Genomic DNA, 26,594 nt, shown 5'->3' with positions numbered 1-26,594 from the left:
ATTGCATTTTAGGTTTTGGGGTACATGTGAAAAACATGCAAAGTTGTTGCATAGGTGCATTCATGGCAGTGTGATTTGCTGCCTCCCTCCCCCTCACCCATATCTGGCATTTCTCCCCATGCTATCCCTCCCCAACTCCCCCCCCGCTCTCCCCGCCACTCCCCCGCAACAGACCCCCATGTATAGTGCTCCCCTCCCTGTGTCCATGTGTTCTCCTTGTTCAACACCCTCCTATGAGTGAGAACATGTGGTGTTTGGTTTTGTGTTCTTGTGTCAGTTTGCTGAGAATGATGGTTTCCAGGTTCATCCATGTCCCTACAAAGGACGCGAACTCCTCATTTTTAATGGCTGCATAATATTCCATGGTGTATATGTGCCACATTTTTCCTGTCCAGTCTATCATCGATGGGCATTTGGGTTGGTTCCAGGTCTTTGCTATTGTAAACTGTGCTGCAATGAACATTCGTGTGCATGTGTCCTTATAGTAGAACGATTTATAATCCTTTGGATATATGCCCAGTAATGGGATTGCTGGGTCAAATGGAATTTCTATTTCTAGGTCCTTGAGGAATCGCCACACTGTTTTCCACAGTGGTTGAACTAATTTACACTCCCACCAACAGTGTAAAAGTGTTCCTATTTCTCCACATCCTCTCCAGCATCTATTTTCTCCAGATTTTTTAATGATCGCCATTCTAACTGGCGTGAGATGGTATCTCAATGTAGTTTTGATTTGCATTTCTCTAATGACCAGTGATGATGAGCATTTTTTCATATGTTTGTTGGCCTCTTGTATGTCTTCTTTTGTAAAGTATCTGTTCATATCCTTCGCCCATTTTTGAATGGGCTTGTTTGTTTTTTTCTTGTAAATCTTTTTTAGCTCGTTGTAAATTCTGGATATCAGCCCTTTGTCAGATGGGTAGGCTGCAAAAATTTTTTCCCATTCTGTTGGTTGCCGATTCACTAAACTTCATATGGAACCAAAAGAGAGCCCGCATAGCCAAGTCAATTCTAAGCAAAAAGAACAAAGCAGGAGGCATCACACTACCAGACTTCAAACTCTACTACAAGGCTACGGTAATCAAAACAGCATGGTACTGGTACCAAAACAGAGATATAGACCAATGGAACAGAACAGAGGCGTCGGAGGCGACACAACATATCTACAACCACCCGATCTTTGATAAACCTGATAAAAACAAGCAATGGGGAAAGGATTCCCTGTTCAATAAGTGGTGTTGGGAAAACTGGCTAACCATATGCAGAAAGCAGAAACTCGACCCCTTCCTGACACCTTACACTAAAATTGACTCCAGATGGATTAAAGACTTAAACATAAGGCCTAACACCATAAAAACACTAGAAGGAAACCTAGGCAAAACCATTCAGGACATAGGCGTAGGCAAGGACTTTATGACCAAAACACCAAAAGCATTGGCAACAAAAGCCAAAATAGACAAATGGGACCTAATCAAACTCCACAGCTTCTGCACGGCAAAAGAAACCCCTAGGAGTTTTTAATCAGAGAGGAGCTGTAGGTGGCAGCTGCCTGGGCTTTAGATGACTAAGAGTCATAAGTCCCAGGGCCAGCAGAGCCAGAATTCCCCTGGCCAGGACCTCCCACCCACCATGGGAAGCTGCAGCCCTGGCAGGACCTGCGGAGCCCAGGTTTCCTGATGGTTGCCTTCCCAAGTCAGATTCCAATACTGCCTTCTTCGTGAGCCTTCTTCAGTGGATTCTCTTAGCACCAATCCGCAGTGCCAGGGGGTGTTTAGATTAGGTCATGCACCTGCTCCCAGGAAGCTGCATGTGTCCTCGCTGGTTAACGAGAACCGTATTTCTTAGAAGTGAGGCCCTTACTGCTCAGCTGCCCTCAAAACACAAGCACGATGAGATCGCCCACAGGACCCCAGCAGTCCTGGCTGAATGCTGATGTAGTCCCTCCTGGGGGACAGGGGTGCAGCTGTGGTCCTCAAGTGAGGAACTCAAGCTTCTTTGAGGTCCCTCATTCTAGAATGTCAGTATTGCCCCTCCCAGACATGCCTTTGACACACATGTCCTACTTTAAGCCCATAAGACAAAGCTTGAGACAAGAGCCCTTGCTGCCCCTAGATCCAGTGAATGAGAAGGAGGTGGGCATTTCCTTTCCACTACTTTAAAAATGCTTCATGGGCTGGGCATGATTACACACCTGTAATCCCAGCACTTTGGGAGGCCGAGGTGGGTGAATCACTTGTGCTCAGGAGTTCCAGACAAGCCTGGGAAACATAGCGAGACCTTGTATTTACAAAAAACACAAAAACCAGCTGGGCATGGTGGCATGTCCCTGTGGTCCTAGCTACTTGGGAGGTTGAGGTGGGAAGATCTCTTAGCTCGGGAAGTGGAAGTTGCAGTGAGCCACGATTGTGCCACTACACTCCAGCCTGGGTGACAGGGCAAGACGCTGTCTCAAAAAAACAAAAACAAAAACGCCTCGTCCCTCTGTCTCCTGAGACAGGAACACTTCCTGGGGTACCATGAAAGAAGAGTCAGATTTGGGGCTACAGCAGCGTGAGGGTGAACACAGATGTGTGACCACGGACAAGTCACTACATGTGGCTCAGCTATCAAATGGGGAAAGCAGATATCAGGAGACCACGTATATGAGCACTTGGCATGTCTCGGGAATGGCTTGTGAACTCTACTTGACAGAATCATCTGAACTTTTAGGAATCCCAGTTGTCTGGCCTGTTGAAGTTAACTACTCATGTGGTTCTGATTTACATAAGGGAAGATAAAAATGGCAGCTCCTTGGGAGGCTGAAGCAGGAGAAATGCTTGAGCCTGGGAGGCAGAGGTTGCAGTGAGCTGAGATTGCGCCACTGCACTCTAGCCTGGGTGACAGGGTGAGACTGTCTAAAAAAAAAAAAGCCAAAGCAAACTCAGAAGAGGAGAAAGGAGGTGGCTCCTGCCAGTTGCCCTCTTGCCCTAGTATGGACAAGGAGGCCACACGGGCAGGTAGACCCTTGGGGCGGGAAGGAGCCCTAAAATTCCACTGCTCTCAGCACTTGGAAAACAAGCCTTCAGCGAGTGTGTTTGGCCTTGCTTTGTCCTGACATCCAGGATCTGGCCAGCCACAGGGCGATCCGGGTGGTGAATGTCCTGCCTGCATCACAGTGTGGAGACCGGGGTCCTTCACGGGGGGCTCGTTTGCTGTAAGACACGTGCTCTTAGGGATGCAAACTCCGATCGGATTTCCAGGCCAGAGCCTTTCTGGTGCATCCGTGACTCTCCCGCCATGCCGTGGATGTCCCAGAGGTCCAGTGGCCTCACTGCTCACAGGGCCTTCTTTCTGACCTGCTTCCCTTGCTCCGAACGCCCACCTCGCGGCTCCCGGTCCCCTCCTTGCTTTCAGCCTTGCTGCCCAGGCCTGGAGTTTGGCCTGCTGTGCCCTTTGACTGGACACTCGCCAATGACTCCACTCTCCCGCCCTGGCCGCCCCACTTCACTGCAATTTGGAGTCTGTCCAGGTCCTCTGAGATGCCTCATAGGAGGGCTCTGTTTCTCCCCACAATCGGGCATGTGCTCATTAGTCATGGGATGAGCGGGTCATTTTGGAGCTTTCTACCCGAGGCAGGGGCTGTGGGGTTGATCCATTTCTCTGCCTCAAGGCTTAGCAAGGCACAGGGAGGGCCGCTGCCGGGCAGACCCACCTGGGCTTTGGTCAGGAGGGTGAGTGGCAGCTTGGGGATGCAGCTTCTCCCGCAGTCCCCCTTAGAGGCATGGGAGCAGCATGTGATGACACAATCTGTGCCGGGAAGCTCCTTTCCAAGCTGACTTCTTAGGAATGAGGTGCTGCTCTAGAAATCCACAATGGAGCCCGAGCTGCCACTGCCCTGGCTATGGGGTCCAGCTGTGGATTAGGAAGTGGGCATAGTGCAGGAAGATGGAAAAATCAATCCTGGCCTTTCTTGATGATGCTATCAGATGGGAGGAAGGAGCCTTGACTTCCTGAGACCAACAGCGGCTCCAGGACAGGACGGGGGTCGGGATGCTGGACTTGGAGCCCTTCTTGTACATCCTCTTTGAACCCTTCTCAGCCTCCTGGAACCCTGGCAGTTGGTCCGTGGCACTTCGGTCCTTCTGCTGGGTTCTGACGGCCCAAGGCCATCTTCTCCCTGCCCCTCCCCTGGTCTGGTGCTGTACACCACCCCCCCTCCACTCACATCGTGCCAGGCCCTGAGGTCTATAACATTCTGCCCTCTGCTCCATCAGAATCTGCCTCAGGTCACATGGTAGACTGTTCAGCTCCCTTCATAAAACACATATGGCGCTAGCACTGCATTCCTAGGCCTAAGGGCCCCATGTGAGTGAGACCTGGCCCCCGAGTGCCCAGTCACAGAAGCCCCTGGATACTAGTGTGCAGCGGCCACAGCAACCTGAGGCACCACCTTCCACAGGGCAGCGGCGTGAGGATGCTGGGTCTCCCATGGGAGGTGGCTGGGCTTTGGAGGATGAATAGGAGTTCTACTGCAAAGCATGGAAGAGCCCACAGGGTATGTCTGGGGAAACACACATAGCTTGGTGTTTTGCTTTCCCAGTTGAGTGAAGGGGCACCAAGCAGAGCCGTAGTCTTGCCACCAACTCACCGTGTGCCTTGTGGTCCTTTGCTTTCCTGGGTAGGTCTCTCCATCAGGGCTGGCCCACCACAGGGTCTGCAGTGTGGGGTACCCAGACAGCCAGGAGAGGAAGCAGAGGGTCTGCGTGTGAGGGTGGGGTTTGGGCAGAAGCCACCGGTCCTGTCCTCAGGAGACCCAGTGAGCCCCTGCTAAGGACATGGGCGGGACAGCAGCGCATGGACAGCAATGGGCTAAGAAGTTCACCTTTCTACCTTGCTATGCTCCTCAAGGTCTCTGCATCTATATGAAGGGTCTGGAAATTGAGTCCAACCACTGTAACACATGGCCTTCTCCATTAGGAATGAGAGCGGGCTCCAGTCAGCTGGAGGAGCTACTGACCCCCTGTACTTACCTAACCGGAGCCCCGGTTGGGACCTTGGCCTAAGCCAAGTTCATCATGAGCAGGTGCCAAGCTCATCACTTCTTGACTCTTGAGCTTTGAACACATTTGCATCTTCAGTGAAACTCCTGGATTTTCAGGCAACAACCTCCGTCACGGGCCCGTCTCGGCAGTGGAAATAACCTGGCATGGAATCACCTGCATCTCCCCAGGAGCACACCCCAGCAAAGTCCTGGGTGTGTTCTTGGCTTCTGCACATTTATAGGCATTGCTCCTCTGCCTGGCTGGCTGCTGCTGCTCTTTCATCCTCTCAGAACGACTGGACTCCTCCATGCTCTTCAGCTCAGAGCTTCTGCCCTGTCCCTCCTCTGGAAGACTTCCCTGCCTCTCCCTTCTGTCTCCCCTCTCTGGGACACCAGGCTCACTCACGGAGATTGGCCAATGCTATGTGGCCCCTCTGCTAGTGGGCTTATTGGAAGGCAGAGACTAAATTAATTTGTAATTAATTTAGGCCGCTGGACCTCTGGGACATCCACAGCATGGCAGGAGAGTCACGGATGCACCAGAAAGGCTCTGGCCTGGAAATCCAATCGGAGTTTGCATCCCGAAGAGCACGTGTCTTACAGCAAACGAGCCCACCATGAAGAGCCCCGGTCCCCACGCTGTGATGCAGGCAGGACATTCACCACCCGGATTGCCCTGTGGCTGGCCAGATCCTGGATGTCAGAGCAAAGCAAGGCCAAACACACTCGCTGAAGGCTTGTTTTCCAAGTGCTGAGAGCAGTGGAATTTTAGGGCTCCTTCCTGCCCCGAGGGTCTACCTGCCCGTGTGGCCTCCTTGTCCATACTAGGGCAAGAGGGCAACTGGCAGAAGCCACCTCCTTTCTCCTCTTCTGAGTTTGCTTTGGATTTTTTACTAAATTAATTTGTAATTTCTCCCTAGCACTCATCACAGGGTCTGGCTTAGAGAAGCTCTCTCAGTGTTGGTTGAAAGAAAAGACAAAAGGAAGGAGGGAAGGAAGGGAGGAAGGAAGGATGGGAGGAGGAACAGAAGGGAGGAAGGGAGGATGGAAGGAAGGGAAAGAGAGGAAGCAAAGGAGGGAGAGGAAGGAAGACAGGAAGAGGAAAAAAAGGAAGGAAAGGAAGGAGACCTTTGGGACAATGGAAAGGCCAGGCTGCTTCAGTCCCTGAAGCTCTTTACCCCAAGGCTGTAGGTGGCCCTCCCACAGGGACATCCCTAACAGGTCCACATCTCTTACTTGGATCCTGCTGTTCCTGGTGTGACGGTCAGGCCAGGGCCCATGCCTGCCTCCTGGCACTGGACTACAGAGAAGGAGGTGGTGACATTGGCCCCGGCTCCCATTTGTAGGACCTGGTGCCATAGATGTCCCATGGAGAGCTCTATGGCACCTGTTAGGAGATGGGCAGCAGGGGTAGAGGGCTTTGCTATGCTTGATTTTAAGCCCTTTGGGAGGTGCCTCTGGGAGCTGGGGAGGATTTGCCTGAGAACAACACACCAAAGACAACTGCAGCCCCAGCCTGCGTGCCCGTCCGAGCCAGCGGTACAGCCTGCGTGCCCGTCTGAGCCAGCGGTTCAGCCTGTGTGCCCGTCCGAGCCAGCGATTCAGCCTGTGGTTCAGCCTGGTGCCCGTCAGAGCCAGCGGTACAGCCTGCGTGCCCGTCAGAGCCAGAGGTTCAGCCTGCGTGCCCGTCCGAGTCAGCGGTTCAGCCTGGTGCCCGTCCAAGCCAGCGGTTCAGCCTGCGTGCCCATCAGAGCCAGCGGTACAGCCTGGTGCCCGTCCGAGCCAGCAGTTCAGCCTGCGTGCCCGTCAGAGCCAGCGGTACAGCCCGCGTGCCCGTCCGAGCCAGTGGTTCAGCCTGGTGCCCGTCAGAGCCAGCGGTTCAGCCCGCGTGCCCGTCCGAGCCAGCAGTTCAGCCTGGTGCCCGTCCGAGCCAGAGGTTCAGCCTGCGTGCCCGTCAGAGCCAGCGGTTCAGCCTGGTGCACCATCAGAGCCAGCGGTTCAGCCTGGTGCCCATCAGAGCCAGCGGTTCAGCCTGGTGCACCATCAGAGCCAGCGGTTCAGCCTGGTGCACCATCAGAGCCAGCGGTACAGCCCGCGTGCCCGTCCGAGCCAGCGGTTCAGCCTGGTGCCCGTCAGAGCCAGCGGTTCAGCCCGCGTGCCTGTCCGAGCCAGCAGTTCAGCCTGGTGCCCGTCCGAGCCAGAGGTTCAGCCTGCGTGCCCGTCAGAGCCAGCGGTACAGCCTACGTGCCCATCAGAGCCAGCGGTTCAGCCTGGTGCACCATCAGAGCCAGCGGTTCAGCCTGGTGCCCATCAGAGCCAGTGGTTCAGCCTGGTGCACCATCAGAGCCAGCAGTACAGCCTGAGTCCCTGTCAGAGCCAGCGGTTCAGCCTGTGTGCCTCAGGCTGCTGGAAATCTCCCCTCAGCCCCCTCCCCTTCCTTTCCAATCAATCAAGTGGACACCACAGCCTGCCACGCTCAGACAGGGTTCGGCTTCCCCGTATTTCCTAGATAGCTGCTGTCCAAATCCAGCATCACTGTCCCCTGCCTGGATCTTCCCAGCTCTCCCTCCTGTCTCCCAGCAGCCAGTCCAGTCCGCTCCCCAGTGACAGTATGGTTCTTTGCGATAGGCAAAAATAACAATCTTAAAAGTAAGAAAAGCATCCATAGATCTCCACTCCAATAAAGCCCCTTGGTCTGGAGCAAAAGCCAGGATCAGTCAGTAGCTCAGAATCCAAGTTCACAGGGGCAGGCACACCTGTGCCCAAGTGCCACATCCCCATGAAGTGCATCAAACCAGGAGGAACCACATCAAACCAGGAGGAACCACATCAAACCAGGAGACACCACGCAGAGGTGTCTGGGCCCTGGAAAGCCCCCTTACACGGCACAGGAGTCAGAAAGATGTGGGGAGTGAAGGAGGGGAAGGTAGCTTTCCTGGACGCCCCTCTTCCCTCCCTCACCTTGCTCTCCCCGTGCCTCCATCCCAGAGGACGTTTCCCGATTGGTCAGATTTCAGAACTGCACTCAGTAGATGTCACTGTGTGCAGAAAGGCCCTCCTGTAAGGAGCGAGCTGGAGCTGCCATGGGACCTGCCCAGGGCTGACTCGGTATCACCCACAGGGTCAAGATAAGAAGGGTGAACAGAGCCGTGGACTTGTGGGCTGGGAGGATGGCTCTGCTGGGCTTTGAGTTCGGTGGTCGTATTGGTCTTTCTCTTTGCCCCTTTTCTTTCTCCCTTGTTTTGTTTCTGGAATGGATGTGATGACCCTTTTGTTCCTTTTAAATTCCAAACCAGTTGAGAAATCTGACCCTGACGTCAGGATGATAAAGGTCAGCCTGCCCCATGGCTTAGTGCTGGGTTCCCTGTCACTTCTCCACTCTCCACCTGAGCACAGTGAGCTGCCCTCAGCGAGCTTCCCAGGTCTGGGAAGGCTCCGGTGCCTGGTTAGCTCTGAGGTCAGTGTAAGGAAGAGGGAACAGGTCAGAGGCCACACTTAGGACGGTGACCAGCGAAGTCATGGAGTAGAAGCAGCAGACGCCTGATGGCCGCGGGAGACGCCTGTGGAGATGGCGGAGCTGCTTCCTTTGTCCTCCTGTCTGGATGGTCACTGAGGCAGTCGTCCCCGCTAGTGCGCGCAGTGGGGCAGGGTGTGCGACAGCTGCTCAGGGTGCGGCACTGCCAGTTGGCCGGGCATGCAAGTGAGAGATTTGGGAAGTAACTAAAATTTGAGATGAGGAGCTTCGGTGAAAGGCTGCCCAGGGCTGCGTGGGGACTATCAGCACAGAAAGGACAGTCTGAGGTTACGTAGAGATGCCCAGAGCGGGATATTACAGCACCCGTGTCCAAGAGGCAGTGTGGGATTGTCAGGCAGATTGCACATGCACCGCCCTGCTAAACCCGGGTTAGCAGGTCCTGCCTCAGGAAGTCAGTTTCGGAAGCCACAACCATCCAGGAGGCTCTCCACAGCCTGGCAGCAGGCCTGGAAGGACTCACATGGGCTCCCTTCTGGGTGTAATGTGTGATATAGAGGCAGGGAGACAATGTGAAGTCCAGACCAGGCTGAAGAGCCCTGGGCTCTCGACCAGGCCAGACTCCCCCTGCTGCTTCCCCTTGGATATTCGCTCCTTCATGGAACATTTACTGAATACCTCACCTGAGCCAGAATAAAAATACCATAGGATTTATGACCTGGACAGTTTGGGAAGGAGAGAGAACGCCAGTAATAATATGCAGGGATAACCGATGTGACCAGGCCTTTTCCTGGGATCTTGGCCTGGAAAGTTCATGCAGAGCTGCACATGGCCCCGGCTCCCGGCTATAATCAGAAAGACAGGTGTGAGCTCCAGAGGGGAAGGTGACGTGGGGGGACAGGCAGAGGGAACAGAAGCAGACGCGGGCACAGAGGGCGCAGGGAGGAGGGTTTGACCTTGACTGTGGTGGAAACACACAGAGGGTGGCGTCTCGAGGACAGGGTTGGCCTTTCTGGTGTATGTGGGTGGGCAGTGATGATGCTGGCATCTCTGGCAAGGAAATGCAAGGGGGCCCACAGGAGCTCCCGGGTGCATTCAGGAACTTGGTGGTGGCTTGATGTTGATACAGGACAGGGAGGCGGAGGTCGAGGCCAGGGATGTGGGAGGTGGCAGTGTGTGTGTGTGTGTGTGTGGGCAGTGTGGATCTAGGCACTAAGAGTCCTGTAGGTGAGTAGTTTAGACTTAACTGTGGGCAATCCAGAGTCGCAGAAGCACGTTTCAAGACTGAGAACATCACCGAGGTACTCAATCCTCTAAGCCTTCGGCGTGCTCACCTGGAAGACATGGCCTTCACACCACCTGGGCTCACTGAGAAAATGAACCAAGAACAATCATGAAACACTCTGCAAGAAGACCAAAGTAAGGCCGGAAGCTGTCATTCTTCCGTATTCCACACTTCACAACCCAGGATTCCGCACAGCTTGAGATGCAGAAGGCAACACAATTTCAAGAGTAGATTTAGCCTAAACCGGGTCCCCCTCCCTTCACAAGGAAAATGAACCAGGAGGTGGGTGCCCTCTCGACCCTCCCGAAGCCCACCTCTGGGCCCCTTCTGTCTGCTGCCCCCTTGGTCTGGCCGGGAGCAGGGCTGCTCTGAGAACGGGGACACCATGCAGTATGTGAGGACCAGGGGCAGAGGCCAGCGACACTGTGTCTGCCCGACCTCCCATTCCTGACAGTGGCCTTCCTGTGCCTCTAACACCCAGGCAGCGCCCCGCCCCAGGGCCTTTGCACTCACTCCTCTCGCCACCAGTCATGCATCCATCCGGAGTTTGCTCCCTCACTTACTTCATGTTTTTACTCAACAGTCACCTTCTCACTGGGCCCTTCTTCATCGTCCTGTCTGTCTCCTTCATCCCCCTTTCCTGATGGTTTTTCTTTTCTTTTTTTTTTTTTTTTTGAGACAGAGTCTCACTCTGTCATCCAGGCTGGAGTGCAGTGATAAAATCTCAGCTCACTGCAACCTCCACCTCCTGGGTTCAAGTGATTCTCTTGCCTCAGCCTCCCGAGTAGCTGGGACTACAGGCGTGTGCCACGATCCTGGCTAATCTTGGTATTTTTAGTAGAGATGGCGTTTCGCCATGCTGGTCAGGCTGATCTTGAACTCCTGACCTCAAGTGATCCACCCTCCTCTGCCTCCCAAAGTGCTGGGATTACAGGCATGAACCACTACGCCTGGCCTCCCGATGGTTTTTCTTCTTCACACTCATGAGCATCTAAACGTACTCAACATTTTTCTTACTTACATTATGTCTATGGTGTGTCTTCTCCACAGTAACGTAACGTGAATTTCACAAGTATGGGGATTTTTTCCTGTTTTTGTCAGCTGTGTGTAACCCAGGGAACTGAGGAGTGCAGGAGGCAGCCAGAAATGTGTGGTGGTTGAATAAATGAATCTGTCCTTCCCATTTTGGAAGAGGGGTATTGAAAGCAATTGTAGTATGAAATTCACACAACAGTGAAGATTTGATTTTCCTTTATTTGTGGCACTAAAAGACAAATAGTAGATAGCTGTAATGAAGAGCAATTGGCTGGTAGGTCTTGCCTCACCAAGAGTTTAGCAACGTTCATCAGTGACCGCAGAACAGCTTCTATTCTACCTGAGGCCCAGATCTGAGATCGCTGTGAAACATGAAAGTGACCTCACCATCCTTGTTTTCTCACTCAGATACAGATTTTATTTCGTAAATGCATCTTGATTTCTATTACTTTGTGGTTTTTTTCAATATAACAAAATGTTTTAGAGATGTATGTATGAAAAACTACTGCTGTAGTTAAACCTCATTATAAATACTGGTGACTGAGCACCGTGTGCTAGAAGACCACGATATAATACAAAGGGAGCCAGCGAGCTGTCGGGTAAATGCGTCAAGGCTGAACCAAAATTGTGACGCTCTCAGCGCAGCTTTGATCTGAACTCTGTGACAGGCGGGCATCCAACATCCCTGCTCCTTGGCCGTCTGCAGGATTTCACAAGGCTCCCAGGGAAGTCACCAGGCTCCGTACACAGGCACGCTGGGGGAGGCCTATGCCACTTCATAGCCTGGGCAACGGCTGTCCATGTGGGGCACTGCCCGTTCACTCCGGTGGTGTTGTGACCTCAGCCACCTGCCACCCTTGGAGGACTCAGACGTGCCCTGGCCACAGGATCACGTAGGACGGCTTTCTGGGTGGTAATAGTTGGTTTTTAAAAGCTTAGTTGGTCAGATCATGACTGTGACCCTCCGTGAAGTGGTAGCTCCAAATATTTGAGGAATAAGAATCCAGTGGTTTTATTACCTAACAAAGTCACCTTTGAAAAGCCTCCCAATGTTTTTTTCTTTCTTTCTTACTACCAAAACACAGCATCATGGAGCATATCACGTTCAGATTGTTCCAACTGATTTATACATATTTTTCTAGAATTCAAAAGATCTTAAATCAGTAAGTGGTTTCATCCATCTGTATGTGGTAAAAGTCTCAAAAGTCCAAGATCAGTCTAAGGCATGATTCTTTTCACTTTGCTCATAAATATAATTAAGTGTGAGTGCTGGGTTCCAGCATTTATATTCCCATCAACCTGCCAACAAGAATCATTTATTGGCAACTTAAGATATTCAGAGGCAAAACACATTTCCTTGGCACACGAGCTGCGCAGCAACGCGGCGTCTTCTCCTTTCCTTTTGATTCCTTCCAAAATCAACTGCGCGCATTTTGGCCTGGAGACAAGAAAGTCACACGAAAACTCGATGTTCCTGGCTATGTAGACTCCTTGAGTGATGCCTGTGGGCGTCTTACAGGTGGGTTTCTGCAATTCTCTGGCCTCTGTTCATTCACACGAGCAAGGGCACCTGCAGGGAAGAGAGATTCGCAGTTATTTGGAATGTGTCAAGAAGCCCAGGGTGCAGTTCTTCCACTGGTAGAGAGCTCTGTGCACAGTCACGCTTGCCACAGTACTCCTGAAACCCACTGACACTTTACACTGACACCCATGCTACTTACTGTCCCAAGTAATACATCTTTCTGAAACAAATACATGCTTAGGAGCTTTCAGTGACAGCAGGAAGTCACCAGAGAGTCCATAGACATACATGCAGGTCCCTGCCATTTTCGCAGACCCATCTGTTGCCCGTCCCTCCCTCTGGTCCCCCGGCCTGCTAGAGTGTTCTGCAGGTTTGTTTCATGGCAACAGTGATGGCAGACTCACCACCCCATCCCCGGTGCACAGAGCTTCCTGAGTGCTGCGTAATATGTGGCGTGAATGAACAAATGCCAACTCACAAGTTCCTATTCCATGTGACGAGAGGCTCAAACTTCCACTGTGAGTTCAGCCCTGCAACCTGCTATGATAACCTAACCACAGAAAACTGACTTGTGGAATTTTGAAGTAAAAATCCAGTGCCTCTAAAGGCAAAAATCAAACCATGTTTTTAAGAAGAGGGATGGATTCATGTGAAGCCATGTGAAAAGAACACTGATTTGTCACTAGTATTTCATCAAGTTCAGCACATTCTAAATTTAGCTGTGCTATGACTTGGGCAACATGTACCATTTTTTCAGTGTTATCAAAGTGAATATCCAAGGATACATATTTGTCTTGACACCAACCACCACCATCACCACCGTCACCACCACCACAATTACCATCACCATCACCACCACTGCTACCACCACCACTGCTACCACCACCACAGTTACCACCACCATCACCACTGCCACCACTGCCACCACCATCACAGTTACCACCACCATCACCACTGCCACCACCACCACAGTTACCACCACCACCACCACCACTGCCACCACTGTCACCACCACCACAGTTACCACCACCACCACTGCCACCAACACCACTGTTACCACCACCATCACCACTGCCACCACCACAATTACCACTACCATCACCATCACCACCACTACTGCCACCACCACCACAGTTACCACCATCACCACTGCCACCACTGCCACCACCACCACAGTTACCACCACCATCACCACTGCCACCACCACCACAGTTACCACCACCATCACCACTGCCACCACTGCTACCACCACCACAGTTACCACCACCATCACCACTGCCACCACCACCATAGTTACCACCACCATCACCACTGCCACCCAGTTACCACCACCACTACCAAGTGGAAAGTATCTAGAATCTTTCCTGTGTGCTTGCATGTGCCAGACACCATTTCAAACATGACACAAGTCCAGTCATTAAAACATCAGCTCAAACAAACAGTTTATTACTGTCATTATTACGCGTGTGTCTCCAATACAAAGATGAAGAAACCAAAGTTATAGAAGGTAACTCGCCTCACATCAAATGCTAGTCAGTCATGATCCTCCCAGGCCATTTGAGCAGAGGGCACCCACAAAGCCCAATAGGCAGTGTCCTCTGTCTGGACCAGGACACCAGGGCCCACCTCCCAGTTCCCTTGGCCTTGGGGTCTCTGCATCCTGCTAGTCATCCCTCCCTGGCAGCCTTTACAAGGAAGCTGGAGTGTGAGAAGGTCTGTGAGGACAGCCCTGATCACAGCCTCCTTTCTGCAGCATCTTCTCTGAGCCGGGTGCACACCCTACCCTGTGCATGCTCTCTCATGCATCCCTCTCATCAGTCTTACAGATGAGGAAGTGAAGCCCCAAAACCCAGAAGCACCGGGAAGATGGGCACCACTCGGGCCTGTCTGACACGAGGTGCACTTGTCCTTTTCCCGAAGCTCCTCCACGTCCCTCTCTTCTCTAGGTTCCCTTGGGCCCTCTTCCTGGACTCCCATGGCAAGGGATTTAACGTCTACTTCAAGCCTGTCCAACTCACGGCCTGGGACCACTTTAAATGTGTCCCAACACAAATTTGTCAACTTTCTTAAAACATCATGAGTTTTTTGCAATTTTTTTTTAATCTCATCAGCTATCGTGGGTGTATTTTATAAGTGGCACAAGACAATTCTTCTTCCGGTGTGGCCTAGGGAAGCCAAAAGATTGGATACCCCTGATCTACTTGTACAAGTGCAGTGCCCCACTTAGCCAGATGTTTCCTGAGGGCCCCACTTATTAATAGGGGGAGCGTTATGGTCTGAATGCTTGTGTGCTCCCAAATTCATGTGCTGAAATCCTGACCTCCAAGATGGTGGTATTAAAAGGTGGGACTCTGCGATATGATGAGGTTATGGGGGTTGAACCTCATGAAGGGATTGGTCTCCTTATCAAGGAGGCCCCAGGGAGCATGTCTGTCTTTCCATCATGTGACGCGATGGGCAAGACCCACGGAACTCATGATGTGGAAGGGGAGGCAAGCATGCAGCAAAGGCCACACCAATTTTAAAGAAATTAGAGCTGCAGTTTGCATTATGCAGGAAAAATGATGTGACGCTGTCCTGGAAACCTAATCTAGACTGAGAGAGGCTTTCTAAAGACGTGAGGTTAATAAAGGGACAAAAGGATGAGTGAGGAATGAGCTGGCCGAATGAGAGGAACAGCTTTAGAGGAGTGGAGAACAGCATTTGCTGGCCGAGGGCGGTCACTGCGGTGGGGTGCTTCTCGCAACAGCCTTCCCCCGTTCTACTTGCAGAAGAGGCAGCTGACTTGGTAGAGTTGCAATGAGCAGACGAGTCACATGCAAAGTCTGCAAAGGCAGAACTGACCCGTACCTCAGAACAATTCCACCTTAACCAGAGCATACCACAGGTTTACATCATGAGCAACCAAACCCAGGGGTGGTGCAACTGTACTGTGGGTCACACTCATGTCCTGATGGAAATCACCATTCCCCGGTCACAGCGACTTGGAGTTCTCTAACGCACACGTGAAGACCTGGGGCTTAGACGAGAGGAGAATTGCTGCGTTGTTTCTCCTTCCCGGCTTGGGGCCTCCTGTTACTGTCACACGTCTAATCATTTCTCACAAGGTCTGTGGTCAAGGCCAAGTGTCCTGACACATGTGGCCCACATCAATTAACTCCTGCCGTGGGAAAATAGGCACCTGTCAGGGCCCAGACAAGAGACTGGAACTCGGTTCAGTGGCACATTTCCCAATGCGGTGAGGAGCTGATAAGGTGTCTGGGCCCAGCAGCAGAAGGACCTACGGAAGGGCTGGGAGAAGTCACTTACAACATCTGTGCCCCATTTTTGCACCTGTCAAAGGGGAGCTATGGCCTTGACTTCCAGGAAGGTGTTGGGGTAGATGCTTGCTCTGCTGCCCTCTGGGGAGGAAAGATCCGCTTAGCTGTGCTATGACTCCTGGAACCCAGGAGTACTGTCCCCTCTGTCATCAGGATTAGCCCACCTGTTTCTTTTGAAAAGTTTCTAAGGCTGACAACAGACTCCAGGCCCCGCCCCCTTCCTCTGGCTGAGAGCTCCTGAGGACACAGATGATGCTTCAGCAGCTCCGACAGTGCCCAGACCCTGGTAGGTTCTCCGGAAATACTTGTGGAATGAAGCACTAGATGTGAATGTTTTACATATACACATGGATTAGGAGGGTACTTGTACATTCCGGGCCTTCTGAAATAACGCACTTAAAACAGATCGACAGAGACAGACGCATACAGCCGTACCTTTCACATGAACGCAGGGCTGACTGGAAGCAAGCGCTGAGTATGGGGTGGGGTGGGGGCAGATCTGAACGCTGCCTTTAGGAGGAGTGGGTGTTCCACTGAGGAAGTGGGCGCACACATAGCACAGCTGCAAATGCTCTTATTTGGAGCAGGAGGAAAAACTCAGCTGGGAGTTTCTCTGACAGCCACAAATACAGAGGCAGAGACATTATTGGATTCACACCGTGAAGGCAAATGTAATTTCAATTGCCTTGAAAAATGGCAAAGTCACTATTAAGGTAATTATTCCTCCCACATCAAATTTATCCTTTTGTATTTGATCATGGGCAGCGTGACTGCCAATGTGAAACTTGTGTATTACAGGTTGGGTGACCAACGGCCCAGTTTGCCTGCGACTGTCCCAGAAAACCTTCCCAGCACAGCTGAGCACCTCATTAAAAGGAGGCGGCTACACTGCTAAGTGGCGGAGGAGAGCCTGCGGATTCACGCACTGCAGCCCTGGGAAAGCCAGGGATACCCCTCTGTTCCACGATGTGCTCCCACCAATGCCGTTCTGGAGCCCTCGCTGAACACCCAAAAGAAGACCCAAGAAACCCTAGGTCTACTGAGAATCTACAGAGAACCAACCCACACTGTACCCTCTGGGAGCCCCTGAATTTACTGTATTTTCCTCAAGGTTAGCATAGCTTTTAAAATTTTTCTTTCTTTTAAAAATGTCATTTGTTATTTTTTTAAGAGACAGGATCTTGCTCTGTCACCCAGGTTGATGCAAGCGCAATGGTCTGATCATAGCTCACTACGGCCTTGAACTCGTGAGCTCAAAGAATCCTCCTGCCTTCACCTCACAAGGAACTGGGACTATAGGCCCATGCCACCACACCTGGCTCATTTTTACTTTTTGTAGAGACTGGGGTCTTGTTATGTTGCCCAGACTCGTCTCAAACTCCTGGCCTCAAGCAATCCTCTCGCCTCAGCCTCCCAAAATGCTGGGATTACAGGTGTGAGCCGCCATGCCCAGCCAGCATAGCTTTAAAAGTCCAAAAGGTGAAACAGAAACTAAATCATAAAGAAGCGAAGCCCATATGATTTGATGTTCGCATGCCAAAATATACTCCAAAGTGTATTTGCTACAAAGACAATATAACTTAATCCAGGATCCACGCACAGCAGAATAGTGCCATCTAACTAGGCTTGTTAGAAAAATTGTAATTCATTCCCCGAATTGTAAATGTTTCCCATGACCACAGGTCTACTCTCAACACAAATGAGCAGACAGGGCAAACTGCTAGGACATGTAGTCAGTTAACGCCTGCAAGAGAAAGAATCATTGGTCCAGGGGAGGCCACCTTGGCCCTCTGCACCTGCGTCTCCCTGATGAACACTGAACAGAGGCCAGGAGGGCAGGTCGACCACCCAATTCCTGTCCTCCTAGGGCAGGTTTTCTTCAGCAGGCTTTCTGTGGTTCTATGATAAAGCATCACGTGCAGAAAGGCTCTGGGGTCACTGGGCCTGGCAGTACCATGGTACTACAATGAGACCTAGGGAGTGTGGTTTCCAAAGCAGGACTTAGCCAGGAACTCAGGGCCCAGCTTTCAGCCCTGGAGCATCTTGTAAACAGCTCGGGGCATCAAAACCTCAGAAATGCCACATAAATATTCATTACCTAGAACTTTCCAGGGTGGATAAGGCAGGTCACACGACTCAGACTAATCCAAGAAACAATAAAAACCTGGACTTTTGAATGCCCTTTGAAGCAGCTGACAGATGGCTGAGACTGTGCAAGAAACACAATCCTGGCTCCCACCATGGCCAGCACTTTACAGCCGCGTGACCTTTCCTCCAAGCACGCCTGGGCCTCGTGCAGCACCAACGCCCATGGCCTCTTCCAGGCCCGGCCTCTCTCTCTCTGTGGCCTGTGCATATTTCCCTGCTTTTTTCCTCACAGCACAACTTCCTCTGTTCTTTCAGGCCATTCCCAAACTTATTTTTTTTTCCTTTGTGTAAGGCAGAGGAACGCACTCTCAGAAGCAGAAAGTCCTAGCGTTAAATTTGTCTCCTCCATTTACTAGTGTGGACCTCGGGCCAGCTTTCCGCCTCTCTGGGCCCCAGGCCCTTCATGACTCTGCACAAGATGGAGAGGGTAAAGAAAAAGATCCAGCAATCAGTCACCGAGATGACTTTTATAAAGCAATGAGTACAGTGTGCGGTCATGGCCTTCACGGGATCCCAGTCGTACAAAATGCATGAAAGGCTCAAATGAGATAGACAATTGTATCCAATCTTAATGTAAAGTCACTTGGAAAACACTGGAAAATTGCAGATTTGTAGGATGAAAAATATGATTCAAGATGCAGATGTCCTATGGCCTTCACATTGAGAAACAGTTTTAGAGGCTCAGAAATGTACCCTGGGATCAGTAGAATGACAGAGCTGATCCCAACCTCATGGCTTCATACTCCTCCAGAGAGGCTTCCAACAATCAGCCCTTAAAATCAGTGGCTGCCATGTGTGTGGGGCAGAGAGGATGCCTCGGAGTTGCACTCAAGAACCATCTTCAGCAGAATTTGTGCTTATTTTAATGACCCGGCTTTAGCCATTCACTCCAATTTCTTCACTTTTCCTTCATTTTACATAAGTACATACATTCATCAACACATAAATTCCATAGAAATAACAAAAGCATAAAGAAAACCAAAGAGCCCTAAGTCATTTTTAATTGCCATCCCCCTCGTCCTGAGGAGATGGTATGAAACTTGTCATATCCCTTGCCATCTTAAGGACATTTTTCTCCCCAGCACCCTGGGGTGGGCTGTGCATTCAGTGATGACTGGTAAGATTCTTTGCTGGCTGATGTCTCAGGGCAACATCACACAGCTATGAATGCCTCACTCTCAAACCGGGACAAACTCTGGGGAGCTGACCCAAGAGCTATCACAAATGGCCCCTGGGGAGCTCAGAGAGCCACCAAATCAGTGGGTGCTCAAGCTGTTCTCGCACAGGGTAACAAAGTTGCGACCTCTGGGTGTCCATGGGGACCCATTCCTCGAGGGACTGCCTTTCACAGCAGGGCTGCCTGCAGAGTGTGGGGCACCTGGAGAGCTGTCTCCCTTCTCTGTGGTGCCAGCAGTCCTACGTGACAGTGGCTCACCCAGCGTCTCCTGGGTTGCCTGCTCTCTGCAGAGCACACAACTTGTGAGTCAGGGATGAGTACTTCCTGTGCCCAAACTCATCCATGTCTGAGTCCAGGCCCTGTGTGACCAAGCCAAGCAACCCATTCCTCTGAGCCTGGTCTGCTTTATATAGAAAGTGAGGATAGGGGCCGGGCGAAGTGGCTCATGCCTGTAATCCCAGCACTTTGGGAGGTTGAGGCAGGAGGATCATGAAGTCAGGAGATCGAGGCTATCCTGGCCACGGTGAAATCCCGTCTCTACTAACATATAAAAAATTAGCTGGGCGTGATGGTGTGCACCTGTGGTCTCAGCTACTCAGGAGGCTGAGGCAGGGTAATCATTTGAACCCAGGAGATGAGGTTACAGTGAGCCGAGATCACACCACTGAACTCTAGCCTGGCAACAGTGTGACTCTGTCTCAAAAAAAAAAAAAAAAGAAAAGAAAAGAAAAAGAGAAAGTGAGGATAATCTTTAGCACCAACCCCTTGGGTACAAGTGAAAACATAACCTTAGGATCTGGAAATAATCTCTCAGAATATAAAATCTATTTCCAACCTCCCAATTGTTAACATAACTCCCCACATCCACTAGCAATGGGCAGGGATGGAGGGTCAATCCATTTACTGAATCATGTCAGAATTGAAACAGGTCTCAGAAGCCATCTGGCCCAAGCAGCCCTTTAATCTGGGAATTTCACTGCAGGGGTCACAGATTCCATGGCCTTCAGGGGCCAGGTGGGCAGTAAAGTGCAGACCAGCACAAGTCCAAACTGTGAGAAGCTGGGGAGATCCAGAAAGTGCATGCTCTGCCCAAGGGACTTCAGATTCCATAAATGTCCAACATGAGGCTGGAATGCAAGCACGTAAGATTGAATGAATGAATGAATAAATGAATGAATAAGGCTGGCGGCCTCCGTGCAGGCTGAGCGCGGTAAGTTTGTGATGTGTGCTCTGTGGGACCCAAAATGGGTGATCTTTCATCCTATCCCTGGACCGGTGGAAACTGTGGTTAGGTGGGACCACGCTTGGGTTAGAGTGGGGTTTAGATTCCACCTATCACCATCACCAAGGAGCTGAGGACTAGAGCCGGCGCCTACCATGCAGGAGGCTGACTTTCTCACCTGCAGATGGGAGCCTGCATCTGCCACGCTGGTCAGTACATGTGAGGGATACAGTGACTCTGGCTCTCCCCTACCCCACTCACATCTGACCCGCCCCATGGCTCCTGCCCACAGGCAGGAGTGTCCCTGGATCTGCACTGACCCTCCACTCCTCTGGCCCCACAGAAATGCACATGCACAGTTGCCGTCACCTTTCTCAGTCTCGCAGCCCCTGTGCCGGAGCGGATGGCGTCCATCAAGGCTTGCCTTGCGTCTGCGCTGTTGCCAAGGGTGCCCATGCTGAACCTGGAGGCCGTCCTTGGTGTGCAGAGACCCTGGGAGGGTGGAGGCGGTGGTGGGGGCACGGCTGGCGGGGGCGGAAGGCCGAAGTCTTCCGGTGGAGGACTTTCCAAGCCCTGTGCACAGAGTGCGGCGTCTCTGAAGCTCCGGAGCTCTTCAGAGGCGGAGGATGACACCTGGCAATGAGAAGATGAAATGACTACTATTGAGTGAACCTCTCCCAAAATTCAGGTGTGAAATCCCAGAGCCCAAGGTGGTGGCATGTGGAGATGAGAATTGGGGGTGGTGGCTAGGTCATGAGGTGGAGCCCTCATGAATGGGATTAGTGCTCTTACAAAAAAAGGCTCCAGGGAGCTCTCTCACCCCTGCTACCATGTGAGGATGCAGAGAGAAGGCGCTGTCTATGAACCAGATTGTGGGCCCTCATGAGTTATTGAATCTGCTGGTGCCGTGATCTTAGACTTTGAGCTTCCAGAACCGTGAGCAATAAAATTCCGTTATTTATAAGCCACCCAGTCTGCTGGATTCTGGTACAGCAGCCCAAACAGACTAAGGCGGTGACACTGTCCCCAAAGGTTCTTTCTGAGAGGGCAGCACATGGCTGGGTATCTTAACCTTGGACCTGAGACAGTTCTTTTGCAATAAGCCCAGGAAGTCTGTCTTCTCCGTGGCTGAGACATCTGCCCCCATGCTCTGTCGGCAGCCAAGCCACTGATCCCAGAGACCAGAAGTTGGCAGTCCTGCCTTACTGAGAACTCTCTGACCTCATGACTTTTATTGGCATATAAGAATAGAAGTAGAGGCTGGACACATATATCTGACCCATTATTGGGGACAAGATATGTACTCAGAACCTAATAAGTAACGTACAAGTCACGTTGTTCCTCAACATCTGTGCGTGGAAACTAAGATGAGACCATTCTGCCTTAAACTCAAGTACATACTGGCTCCTGAGGTTGTGCAAAAACCAGCGCTATATTCATGCAACAACTTTTTTCTAGGTGCACCGTGGCTTCAGTCCTGGCTGTCCAGTTAGGGAAGCCTGGAAACCACACTAGGTGTCCAGGTGAATTTGGAAAAGTGCTCAGTTCTAGGCACAGGAAGGAACTGTGCTTCAGCAAAGGCCGAGAGAGTCTCTGGAAGTGCTCACTGTTCTTTGGCAGGGGCTGCCCCAGAACCCTGGAGCAGCGTGTCCACTCCAGTGTCCCAGGCAGGCTGGGTTCACCACTCTGAAGACGGATGGTTCACCATCCACTAGAAAGAACAGAAGCTTCTGCAGCCCCAGGTCCCTGGGGAGAAGGGGTGATTGGGTTTCAGCTCCTGGTCCCAGTGGAAGGCCCTTCACCTCTTACCTTCCTCAGGCTGCAGGCACCGCTGTGCCCGCGGATGGCTGCCAGCAGTGCAGATCGCTCGCCCTCTGCCTCCATGTAGGACAGTTTCGCGGGCCTGCCCTCCGTAGTGTGTTCTGCTGTCTAGAATATTAACAATGTTACATATTTCACTGAGAACATGGAGAAATGCAAAGTGTAAGGCAGCTCATAAGAAAACCCACTCATGGGCCAGATGCAGTGGCTCATGCCTATAATCCTAACTACTCGGGAGGCTGAGGCAGGAGAATCATTTGAACTGGGAGGTGGAGGTTGCAGTGAGCCAAGATTGGGCTACTGCACTCCAGCCTGGGCCACAGAGCAGGACTCCGTCTCAAAAAAACAAAAGAAAAAAGAAAACCCACTCATGTCAGCTGAAGCCTACAGGGTCAATTTGACACCCTTGTCTATAAAAAGGCAGACATAAGAATCAAAGACTGCACATCTGGGGTAGTTTCAAACAACTACCTCTTAATGGCAGACCATTCCTGCTGTTCATCTCAGTGTTCCGGAGCAGATGCGTGTGTTTACATCTTGCAGACCCAGAAGAGAATCCAGAGCCCTCACTAGCTAGTGCCTGACCTTGGACCAGGCCCCTTGGCCTCACTGTGCCTCAGTTTCCTCATCTGCACAATGGAAAAAAATCCCCTCATTATCCGCGTTGGTGTAGCATTTAAATGAGATAATACTTGTGGCATGTTAAGTGCCTAGACAATGGGCGAGGCCTGTCCTAAAATTACTCCTGTGTTACTGAAGAATGACAGTTCACTGCTGCTACAAATGCATATGGGAAAGAAGTGACCCATATGCATTTGAATTTTCTCCCCCGTTCCATTGTTCAAGGATGATCATATACATGGTACTGCCCCGGCCTCTCTACTCCTCTGGCCCTGTGGATGGGCATTACTGGCTGTCACCTTTCCCACGGGGCAGCCAGGGGCCAGAAGTCAGTGTGATTAGCCTCACACCCATGCATTTTGGCCCTTTAGTAGTTCAGTACAAATATCTGGAGGGGTACAATGGGAATTCTAGTTAAAATGGAAACTATGTGGTAATCCTCACTGTTATCCTCATCCTGCCTCACTTCTCTGCTCTATGCTGAGACTCTGAGACCTGCGCACCGAAGTGGGCAGGTGTGAAAGGCCTGCCCAGGACCTTCCTGCGGCTTGCTGGAGGCTGCCATCCTCACCTTGCGGAGACTGTCCTTCCCTCCAGCGGAGTGGATGGCTTCCATCAGGGCAGAGTGCAGGGATGTGTCTTTGGGGACTGGTCTCTGGACAACAGGTTTGAATTTTTTCTTCGGCCCAAAAATGCTGGGTGGCCAAATACTGTCTGTTTCATTTCCATCTGTAGAGATCACATTGGGCTTTTCCTCTCTTTCTAGGAGAATGCGGCTTTCTGTGCCAGATCCTCCTGGAGGGTGGGAAGGCTTACCGCAGCCTGGGGCGCACAAGGAGCCATTGGCCAGCTCCCTGCTGCAGGCCTGGGCATCCAACGTGCATGGAGTGGGCAGGTCTGTACCGTCAGGTGCGTGTCTGGGCTCAGATGCTGAGCTGGCCTCCTGGTTACTTGTGCTTTGCTTTCCACCAAAACCACAGCTCTGTCCCACAGAAACACGATCCCTCTGGGAAGACTGAACCAGTGAGAAACAGGAGCTTCTGTGGACAGCAGCATGACCGTCCTGAGTAGACAACTTCCTGTGTGGGCCACTGACCTCTCCACTAGGAGGCGCTCCCACTGCCGAGTCTTCCCTGTGGTTGTTGGTAAGGGTGACACAGGGCCGCTGTGCACCATCCTTCCATCCTTGGGTCTCTGAGTGTGGGCTGGAGGTCCTGTCACCTTTCACGGTGACAGGCGGTGCAGCCAGCACTGGCAGGCTGCCTGCATACCCCTTCTCAGCATGACCATGCGGCCTTACCACGTCGGCGTGGACTTTCAGGGGTCCTATGCGCTTGGCAATGGCAGAGGCCACATACTGGCTGGACGTTCTTCTCTGAGGCTTGAGAAATGTGACTTCTGTGGTGTGAGCTGCTGGCACCTTCACATGACCCATGCCCACAGCGGGCGGCTGGCTTCTCTTCTCCTCTAGGGGGTTCCGGCCCTCGTGGAGGGTAGACTGCTGCTGGAGCGATATTGGCTTGGGGTCTGCTTGGATTCTGCTCTCTGAATGCTGTGTCTGGGTGGGCGCAGGGGTGGAGGGGGCTCCCCTGGCAGAGCTCTCCGAGGGCCGGCCCAGGTGTTTTTCCATAGAGTTGCACCTCCAGAACTCTTTCACTTTCCCAATGGGCTGAGATTCTGCTTCGGGCACAGACGAAGACAGGGAAATGATCCTGATGGCAGTGGCATGGGGACTCACTAGGTTCCCCAGCTCATCAATCTTAATGGCGCCGGTGGAGAGGGACACGTCTCTGTCGTAACATCGCATCTCTGACTTTGGAGGAATAATTTTATATGTCGTGAGGCCGTGCTTAAGTCCGTAGCTTCTCCCCGGGTTTTGGCCTCGCTGGTGCCATGATGTTGGTGCCAAGGCAGCGTTTTTATCGTTGCCCTCCTTTTCATTCACTGGTTGGGAATTCTTTCTCTCCGTGGCCTGAGTCCTCTCCCCGTCAGCACAGCCCTGTGCCTTGTCTTTCAGTTTTGCATTTAGGGTGTCCATGTGAAGATGTGAAGCAAAAGAAGTCACCCTGGACGCCGTTTCCATTAGATCCCCATCTTTATGAATGTTGGATAAGGCCACACGGATTCCTTTTCCAATGTCACAGGAAGTGGGGTGCAGGGCAGGTACCTCTTCCTTCGCCTTTCCATGGGGCTGGCTGTGCTCAGCCTGAAGTGGCGACAGGGAGGCTCTCCTGCTGGAAACACCCTCTGAATCGAAAGACCCAGCGTTGTTGTTTCTGTTGGAAAACAACCCCAAATCCACAGGATCATCTGAAACTTCCCCTATGAATGTTACTGGGATTGCATCCGTGTCGCCGTGAGGGATCGCGGCATCCTGTGGGCAGTGGTTGGATGCACCATGGATGGAGCTGGTGAGGGAGCTGGTGTCTGTTTCATAGCTGTCTTCCATTTCTGCAAAGAGGGACAAACACAAATCACGGTGTTTCCCACGCCAATTACTTAGTGTAATTGCAGCCACAACTTCGATTTCCCTGAGGTTACTTTTGAATATATTATTTACATACGTTTGAAAACGTTATTTGGGTTTGTAATCTACATAATATGCCTAGGGCCAGAATCTCAGCTTTTGCTACTCAACACAGCTGTTTGCAGACCCATGATGCTTCAGGGCAAGGTATTCAGTTACAACATGCTGCCAACACTCTTCACTTAAAAAACTGATTTCTAGATCCAAGCCTCTGGAAAACCTGTCTCAACACAGGAACATGAAAGCGAGTTGTGGGTTTTGACCTCCATGTTTCTCATGTCCGCCAGAAGCACAACAAAATCTAGAGGACCACTGGCTCTAGCTTTAACTTCTTAAGGAAGCAGATGACTAAGCCTTGAGTATCTCAGAATTATCGTGGCTCTTCCAAGCACGATGCTGGTCATGGGGAGAGAACCTGCAGGACACACTACGGCTGATTCAGATTTTTAGCTCTGTCAACTACACATTCTCAGGACAGGAAACTGAAAAGTGAGTCAGACAAAACTACTAGTCAGTTCTGCAGTCTGTTCTCTTCTTTCTCTCTTTTTGTTTTAAGGCGTGATAAATTCCTAATTTTTAGTTTATTTTCAACATGTGCATTGGAGAAAATAACACAGCTCCTTTGTTTGAAAGGTTCCCTAGTTGTTTACTGCAATTATTTGCCACCTGCTTTGGCCTTGCAGTATTATTTCCCCAAACTATATCAACATCATATCAATGCCATGAGATGCTCCATTAAAAACGGCTTCACTGTGGTCAAAAGGCTGAGTATATCTCATTGAGAGATATGCCATATATTAGCAAATTAAGAGAAGTCTTAATGAGTACATTTGTTTCTTTTTTGCCACCCTTTTTATTCTTAAACATGTGCGGCATACTTTTTAACGGACAAAATCAGTAGTATTCAGAGCACACTGTAGGCAGCTGTCTGGATGTTTCCAGGTGCTGATTGGCAGCCCAGATAAAAAGCAGTCTACCGGAAACTGTGTGCTTCACATCCAGACTTTCACCAAACTGACCTGGAATTCCTTCTGAGGGCTGTTTCCTCACATAGACATATCAAAGTATGCTCAGAGGAAGTTACTGTGGGCACCTACTCTCACGGAGCATAATATCAAAGCAGTAATCAGATGGTTCTTACCTTCCAGGTCTTCATCAAGTTCTGTAAGGGTTTTATGCAACTGTCCAGTAATTAACAGGTCTTCATCATTTGAGGCTGTGGCAGCTTTTTCAGTTCTAGGGAAGACCAGAGAGGAAGGAGGAACACTCAATTTCTCTGACTATTGATTTAATGTACTCCTTTCCAGGAATATCTGAGGATAGAACAGCTCATACTCAAATTCAGGCAGTCACATACTCACTGTACTACTGTTGCCCTCAGAATTACCGGGACACAGATTGTATGTTCACGGGTGTGTGTGCCC

At 51.3% G+C, this 26,594-nt stretch overlaps 1 protein-coding gene across 6 annotated transcripts in view; it reads right to left on the bottom strand.

Annotated features, from left to right (window-relative positions):
* Positions 1-11,011: 11,011 nt before the first annotated feature.
* The window catches only part of COBL (cordon-bleu WH2 repeat protein), a 289,353-nt gene continuing 273,770 nt past the window's right edge, over positions 11,012-26,594 (bottom strand). For all 6 annotated transcript variants that reach the window (XM_064366666.1, XM_064366668.1, XM_064366671.1 and 3 more), the window contains 5 exons: positions 26,312-26,406; positions 23,215-25,094; positions 22,011-22,130; positions 20,571-20,834; positions 11,012-12,382 (listed from right to left, as the gene is read on the bottom strand). In XM_064366666.1, the coding sequence (XP_064222736.1) occupies positions 12,365-12,382; positions 20,571-20,834; positions 22,011-22,130; positions 23,215-25,094; positions 26,312-26,406 (2,377 nt within the window). In that variant the 3' untranslated portion in view covers positions 11,012-12,364. The remainder of the gene's footprint in view (positions 12,383-20,570; positions 20,835-22,010; positions 22,131-23,214; positions 25,095-26,311; positions 26,407-26,594) is intronic.

Source organism: Aotus nancymaae, unplaced genomic scaffold (genome assembly GCF_030222135.1).
Source record: "Aotus nancymaae isolate 86718 unplaced genomic scaffold, 86718_ANA_hifiasm-v0.15.2.pri h1tg000065l, whole genome shotgun sequence".
NCBI lineage: Eukaryota > Metazoa > Chordata > Mammalia > Primates > Aotidae > Aotus > Aotus nancymaae.
The sequence above is the reverse complement of the archived record's forward strand: the minus strand, read 5'-3'. Positions and strand labels throughout refer to the sequence as shown.